General features: G+C 34.9%; 1 protein-coding gene across 1 annotated transcript; it reads left to right on the forward strand.

Moving 5' to 3' along the window:
* Window positions 1-3,265: 3,265 nt before the first annotated feature.
* Window positions 3,266-7,157, forward strand: LOC128553605 (ALK tyrosine kinase receptor-like; the record flags this gene model as incomplete). The annotated part of the gene is given in 6 exon segments (XM_053534780.1): window positions 3,266-3,330; window positions 3,682-3,811; window positions 4,208-4,305; window positions 4,943-5,035; window positions 6,583-6,684; window positions 7,023-7,157. Coding segments are annotated over 6 exon segments (623 nt in total), but the record flags the coding sequence as incomplete, so codon positions are not given.
* Between the last annotated feature and the right edge of the window lie 1,323 nt (window positions 7,158-8,480).

Here is an 8,480-nt window from a genome sequence, read left to right on the forward strand (position 1 = left end):
TCTAACAAGTTTACATACTGCGTTGCTATGGGAAAATCACAATTTTGATGATATTTTCGCGAATAGAATCTTTTCTACAATGTAGAGTGAACTTCTCATTGTTTTTAATAAAACTATGGTCTATAATATGATGAAATAAAATGTATAGATGAAATTTTCCGTAATGAAAGTGATTCGCACAGTTAAAGCTGATTCTAAGACATCATTTGGAATTATTTAACATGTCAAACTTTTTAGTATCAAATATTTTATCTTTTAAGGAAGATTGCAACGTTGTTTGTTCTTGTAAATTAACTAACGGGATGCAGTTTTATTCGATAAATGAATTTCGTTTCCGTATGCCGGGTCCATGCTTTCTTCTATATTGTACGGATAAACGACGTTACGCCATCACTTTCGGTGTTTTAAACGTGCAGTACTATACTACCTTAAGTTAAAGGCGTAAGGTTCGCGGATAAGATAAAGTGCAATAATAGTTAATTAGCTAAGTTTCAGCTTAATGTTACGAAAACATGTAGGAATTCCAATTTTTTGCCTTGTAGTTTTCCCATTCTTTAAATGGCTTTTAGAGAACACCACAAACATAATTGCATAGTACAGGTGCCGTTGTCGTATTACATAATCGGTTCGCTACTTAAAGCTGTCTAGCCTTATGCGATTTGTATCGTTATTTGAAATTTTCAGAAGCATGGTTGTCTGAATTTATATCTCTTTGATGTATAACTAACATACATAATCACTATCACTGTTTAAAATTCTACTTGGATTTGTCTAGAATAATGCTATAGATGGTAATAGATTTGGCATTTATCTTTGATTCTGTTTAGGGAAAGGCCATTCTTAATGACGGCTGATTTATTTATATTTATGGGTTTCCTTCCTAGTGTCAAAGTATATCTGTATTAAATAAGTTCTGCAATATATAGATGAATATTCATTCGAGAACACATTGTCCCTTATATTGGTAAAAAAAAAACACACGCAAACTTTAAAGGGAAAGGCAATGTTGTTTTTATGTTAATTCCTTCTGCTAGAATTTCTTAAATCATTTAAAGAAGTGAATGAATTTTCAAAATCGGCTTAAAAATGAGAAAGTTTTGAGCATTTAAATATTTGATCAAAATGACGGCCATTTTGTTTCTATGGCAACAAAAAACAAAATTGCGGATTTGTTAAATTTCTATATACATATCTGAACTGTATTTACTTCTTTCCGTAAAATAATTTCTCTACTTTTTCCAGCTATAATAAAAAAATACCATGTTTTACATCTTACACTGAAGAAACGTACGAAATTATTTTATTTAAAAGGTTATTTGCTAAATAAAGAATTCAGCAGCGTGTAAATGACGTCATAAACACACTAAAATGGCTGCCTCGATGATCAGCCATTTTCTTAAATTTCAAACTGCCATATCCTTTTCAATAGTGGTCCGATTTTAAAAATTCTTTCAGCGTAACGAAAGAACTGAGGATGGTTTTCACATAAAATTACCTTACTGTCAGGTTTTTCTTACCCTTTACGTTCAAGGTCAGTGAAACGTGACATTTCAAAATACCACATACAAGCCTAATATTACGTTACCTTGTAGTAATTATGTCTCCCCCAGGAGACATATTGTTTTTGCCCTGTCCGTCCGTCCGTCCGTCCGTACGTCACACTTCATTTCCGAGCAATAACTGGAGAACCATTTGACCTAGAACCTTCAAACTTTATAGGGTTGTAGGGCTGCTGGAGTAGAGGACCCCTATTGTTTTTGGGGTCACTCTGTCAAAGGTCAAGGTCACAGGGGCCTGAACATTGAAAACCATTTCCGATCAATAACTAGAGAACCACTTGACCCAGAATGTTGAAACTTCACACGATGATTGGTCATGAAGAGTAGATGACCCCTATAGATTTTGGGGTCACTCCGTCAAAGGTCAAGGTCACAGGGGCCTGAACATTGAAAACCATTTCCGATCAATAACTAGAGAACCACTTGACCCAGAATGTTGAAACTTAATAGGATGATTGGTCATGAAGAGTATATGACCCCTATTGATTTTGGGATCACTCCGTCAAAGGTCAAGGTCACAGGGGCCTGAACATTGAAAACCATTTCCGATCAATAACTAGAGAACCACTTGACCCAGAATGTTGAAACTTCATAGGATGATTGGTCATGAAGAGTAGATGACCCCTATTGTTTTTGGGGTCACTCTGTCAAAGGTCAAGGTCACAGGGGTCTGAACATTGAAAACCATTTCCAATCAATAACTTGAGTACCACTTGACCCAGAATGTTGAAACTTCATAGGATGATTGGTCATGTAGAGTAGATGACCCCTATTGTTTTTGGGGTCACTCTGTTAAAGGTCAAGGTCACAGGGGCCTGAACATGGAAAACCGCTTCTGATCAATTACTTGAGAACCTCTTGACCCAGAATGTTAAAACTTCATAGGATGATTGGACATACAGAGTAAATGACCCCAATTAATTTTGGGGTCACTCTATTAAAGGTCAAGGTCACAGGAGCCTGAACATGGAAAACAATTTCCGGTCAGTAACTTGAGAACCACTCAACCCAGAATGTTGAAACTTCATAGGATGATTGCTCATGCAGAGTACATGACTCCTATCGATTTTGGGGTCACTCCGTTAAAGGTCAAGGTCACAGGGGCCTGAACATTGATAACCATTACCGATCAATAACTTGAGAACCTCTTGATCCAGAATGTTGAAACTTCATAGGATAATTGAACATGCAGAGTAGATGACCCCTATTGATTTTGGGTCAGTCTATTAAAGGTCAAGGTCACAGGGGCCTGGTCATGTGAAATCATTTCTGGAAAATAACTTGAGAACCACTTGACCTAGAATGTTGAAACTTAATAGGATGATTGGACATGCAGAGTAGATGACCCCTATTTATTTTGGGGTCACTTGATCAAAGGTCAAGGTCACAGGAGCCTGAACAGTGACTTGAGAACCACTAGGCCAAGAGTGTTGAAACTTAGCAGGATGACTGGACATGCCAAGTAGATGATCCCTATTGCAGCCAACCATCAGTGTCTCTTTGACTTTCGCTCCTGACTCCTATTGACTTCTTGCCTATACCACTTTGCATTGGGGGAGACATGCGCTTTTTTGCAAAAGCATCTTCTAGTTAACAAAGCTGTATGTCATGCACTATAAACAATTCTTACTTTCATGAAAACACATTTTTGTATTTAATGAATTGCACAAATTGAATGACTCTCTGGAAATGATGTTTTGTTTCAGACGCTTCCAGCATTAAGTACGGAACAGGCAGAGACCGACTTCCTTATGGAAGCTGTAATAATTAGGTTAGTTCATCTGATTTATTCGCAGAACATAAAGTATATGCTTCAGATTATAAATTGTTACAGGCATATTATAGATAGTGGCTTTTCTCTATAGTCATAACAATCGCTCTAAAAGACTTCTAGATTATGTACCGACAACGACGTAAGAACTATTTTGTTTCTGTCTCTTTGTTAATTCACCATTTTTGCGGTGGTTTATAAATTCCATGAATTTGTGTGACATTAAAAAGTGTGTTGAAGTCATACATTGAAGAAAGATGTGTGCAGTATGATGAAAGAGATTGATTTTATTGTGAGGCTGTTAAAAAGATATTTCGGTCAGACATGTATTTTATTTCCTTTTTTTTTCAGTAAGTTTATGCATAAAAACGTCGTGAAATGTTTGGGTGTATGTTTTGAGGAGCATCCACGATATATAATCTTGGAGCTTCTGGATGGTGGAGATCTCAGAACATTCCTCAGGGATTCTAGGACAAAAGGGGTACGTTTCTATATTTGGAAACTTGTTTGCACGGATTTACTATGGAGAAGTCTTAAAAATAACAACGAATATCCCGCTAACTTTCCAATGCATTTTCGGTTAAGATAATATAATTAAGTAACATGAAAGAAATTAAATTAGCTAATGTTTAAAGTTAGAATGAAGGAAAGTTTGTTATTCCTGTATCATGAGATTATTAGGCAGATAATTTGTACGCTTTGATTAAAATCTGATTTGATTTAATCTGACGTCATTATTTTTTTCCCCATTCCTCTGAATGAAAATCATCTGAGTTTCTGTTTTGGGTAGGAAAAACATTTATACACTATAAATCGTGTATCATGTGTTTTAAATGCATGCGTAACTTAAAATAATTAAAATACTGAAATATTTCAGGACCAAAAATGTACTTTAACTATGGAGGAATTGTTGAAACTCGCTTTAGATATTGCAAATGGGTGTCGTCATTTGGAGGAGAAACATTTTGTTCATAGGTGAGCTTTTCACGAAGAAATAATTCATTACGCCTCATCAAAGCTACTTGCGCACGATTCATCTTTAGGTTCTGTACATATGCTCGTATCAAAAATAAATGTAAATTAATAAATTAAAATTGCCACTATACCAGAACAAACATTTCTATTTTCTCCACTGATTTTTAAAGGGACGTTTGACACTGAAACATATTTTGATGTCAAGTACAACATTTCCTTCTTGTTAGATTTTATGCTAAATTGAAAGAACAAATAGATGATTGATTTTGATTTTAATTTAGTTTTTAGACAATGTTCTATCTTCTACAATTGTATTATAAATTTTGTTTCCTTGCATGAACGCGTTCATGCAAAGACATTTCAGATTATATTCTATTGTCAAAAAGATATTTTCAATAGCAATACTTGATCCAAGGACTAGGCTGTTAGTATCCCTAACGCTTACATAGTCACAGTAAGAGGCATGTCAGACCATTACATGCATTTGCAGATTTTTGCAAAGTAGCTTCCAATGCTTTAGTACCGAGGGATATATAGAGAATAGCAAACTGCAAATAAGAAATCTATTTTAGTTACTGCAGAAATTACAGTATTATTGAACAGGTTTGTATTTTCACATGCATTTTTTTTATTTCAGAGATATTGCTGCTAGAAACTGTTTACTTACAACACGGGGACCAGAGCGTATTGCAAAAATTGCTGATTTCGGCATGTCCAGAGATATTTATAGGTATTGTATTGATTTTTACATTTTTGTAATGTTTTTGTATTAACTATTGTATTTCATGTCGAGTTTTCACACAAGGTAATGTTATTTGTTTGTATGTTTATAATTTACAGTACTGGGAGCCGTTTCACGCAACCTATAAAAGACAAAGTTAGAACTTAGGAGTAAGGTGTTTCACGAACATCGTTTTAATTATTCAGTTTATTATTTTAATAGTTTAGCTATTCTTAAAATCAGAGAGGAACAAAAATAACATAGAACTGATGACACTTTTTAAAGGATATATATATATATATATCATAAGAAAGAAATGTATGCTTAAAGTCTATATTTAGGAGAGAACTTGGATAAAATTTATGAAATGTTGCGGAGCTGGCCCTTGTTGTACAACATAAATAATTTATTCGTATACTTGTTTTTACTTTATGTGTCAACGCAATGTAGCTGCACCTCAGACCGAGTAGTTGTTAATGCCACTGGTGTCCAGCTATACTCGGAGGTTTCAAACTTACTCGGCTGGGAAGAGGAAGGCCTGTTGTTCTTTCCGAAGTGTAACTGAAATTTTCATTTATTATCTAATATAAGGAAATATTTTTCAAAATTTACCACGCTTACATCGAGATAAATTGTGAACTGAAACAATGTTGATATTCTCCCTATTTTGCTATCGAACTGGCACTAGTCTAATTAAATTCAATTATGAAATGTGAAATCAGCATGCTTGTCAGATCTGTGCAATACCAGTGCGTATTACTACTGTTAGAATGCATTAAAAGAAGGTGCCCCATGATGTATTCTATTTAAAACGTATTTTTTATTATGTAAAATACCAAACTTCATTAAACCGGTTTTGTGTCACTGAACATGGTATAGTTTGATAAAAGTCGAGCGGCGATCTAGCTATTTTACTTCTTAAAACTATGCAGTTTTTATTATGTTATTACATGGAATAAAAATTATAAAAATGTTATAATAGTTTACACATTGTCAAGCAAGACTATTTTACCGACAAACAGAAGATTTAAGAAGTGTTTATATAAGGATAAATCTAAGATTGCATTGATTTGTATTAAACTATTTATGCGTGAATTCAAAAAAGCGCAAAAGCAATTTGAAACGGTCTGAAAAGTGACAGTTTAATTTTCTGTCCGTTTCCTTCCGACTGATAAGTTTCTCACAATTTAATATAGATCACATATCTACGGAAAATGTTGTTAATCCGAATGCTGCATCTTATTTAAACATTGTAATGTTCACACCAACAGACGTTCTGTTAACTATGTCCACAATTTTCATTTTCGTTTTTTTTTTGTGCGACATGTTGTCTTGTTAAACAAGGAGCTGTTATAGGCCTAACATATAACTATACATGTCAACCGGTTCAAATGCCACTGAGATTTACACAATAACTGGCTAAACATTTAAAGTGAAATATTTTAACAATAATAGATGCTTTAGAAATTAAAATTAAAGTCAAACTAGCATAACAGTTGTATAGAAAAGACTATGCAATGTTCATATTAAATATAGTATAATCTGGTAATTTTCAGTGCCGATTATTATCGAAAGGATGGTAAAGCTTTGTTACCAGTAAAATGGATGCCCCCAGAAGCCTTCCTTGATGGTGTTTTCACCAGTAAAACTGACACTTGGTAAGCTTTCATGTTTTTCTTAGGAGATCTACGACGTTGAAAGGTTGAGGCCACATACTAACTTTTGACTTTTCCTTGGTCGATTTATTTTCAAATCAAAAAGACAAATGTAGTTGACTTGAGGGTTGTCCTTAACTTTACTGAGCTGTCCAACTGTAGGACATGGAGCACATTGAAACGTTGGTAAATGTAGTGTCAACACACAACAAAATGTAACCGTCATCTTTTCAGTTCCTTTTTGCAGTAAGAACCATTTTCGTGTCAGATTTAAACAGGAAATTAGAAATTAGATCAAATAGCCCATGTGATAATGTTATTTCAATAAAATGTTTCTTCAGGGCATACGGCGTTCTCTTATGGGAAATATTTACACTTGGTTACATGCCATATCCTGGACAGACGAACAGTGACGTCATGCATTATGTTGCTTCCGGTGGTCGCTTAGATCCTCCAGAAAAGTGTCCGGCTAGGTTGTAAGTGATTGTTTAATTATCCCCCGACGAAAGTCGGAGGGATATAGTTTTGGCGTTGTCCGTCCGTCCGTCCTTCCGTCCGTCTTTCCGTGCCCGCGAAATGATGGTTAAGTGACTTCATAACGGTACTTTCTCTTTGATGTCATTCATTCCGTTCTGTTTATGTGACCTTTTTCTTTTTATGGGACTGATAGAACAATAGAGAGAACAATGGGGGTGTCACATAAATACCGTTTCGTGAGAACGTCCGTCCGTCATTCCGTCCGTCCGTCCGGAGCCATATCTAGGAAATGGTTGGGAATATTTATTTAAAACTTCATATACATGTTCACCATTATGAGTTCTTGCGGCCCGTCAAGTTTCAGTCAGATTGCCCAAGTAACACCAGAGTTATGGCCCTTAGAAGTTTCTAGTGTTAACTATATAGGGTACTATAAATATGGCAATTTCTGCATCATAACTTTTGATATATTTGACCTAGAACTATGAAACTTAAACAGAATTTAGATCACCATAATGTGGTTGTGTACACACAATTTCGTTAGGATTTTTTTTGTAAATTAAGAGTTATTGCCCTTTAATTGGATAAAAATCCACATATTTGTCCATAACAAACTTACCATTTGGTAGAATTTCATTGAATTTCTTTCCATGAACATTTATTGTAAACATGTGAAGTTGTGTACCCACACTGGTCACCCCCTTACCTTGATCACACCCCTCCCCCTACCGAATTAAAAAAATTCATTTCTTATTTTAGAATTTTTTTAAACAAACTTCATATACATGTTCACCACTATGAGGTTATGGGGTTGCCCAAGTAACACCAGAGTTATGGCCCTTAGAAGTTTCTAGTGTTAACTATATAGCTATATAGGGTACTAGAGATATGGCAATTTCTGCATCATAACTTTTGATATATTTGACTTTGAACTATGAAACTTGAACAGAATTTAGAGCACTTTAATGTGGTTGTGCACACATAATTTCGTACGGATTTCTTTTGTAACTTCAGAGTTATTGCCCTTTAATTGTCTAAAAATCCACATATTTGTACATAACAAACTTACCATTTGTCAGAATTTCATTAAATTTCTTTCATTCTTTTCTGTGAACATTTATTTTAAACATGTGAAGTTGCGCACCCACACCTGGTCACCCACTAGCTTTGGTCACACACCCTCCCCCTACCAACCCCCGTCCCCCCACCAAAAAATATGTTTTATTTTTTCATTTCTTATTTTAGATTTTTTTCAAACCTTCCATGATTATTTATCAACATGCAAGTTGTACCATTCCCCCACCTCACTCCTCCACCCAGTC

This window comes from Mercenaria mercenaria, unplaced genomic scaffold, assembly GCF_021730395.1.
Source record: "Mercenaria mercenaria strain notata unplaced genomic scaffold, MADL_Memer_1 contig_407, whole genome shotgun sequence".
NCBI classification, from domain to species: Eukaryota; Metazoa; Mollusca; class Bivalvia; order Venerida; family Veneridae; genus Mercenaria; species Mercenaria mercenaria.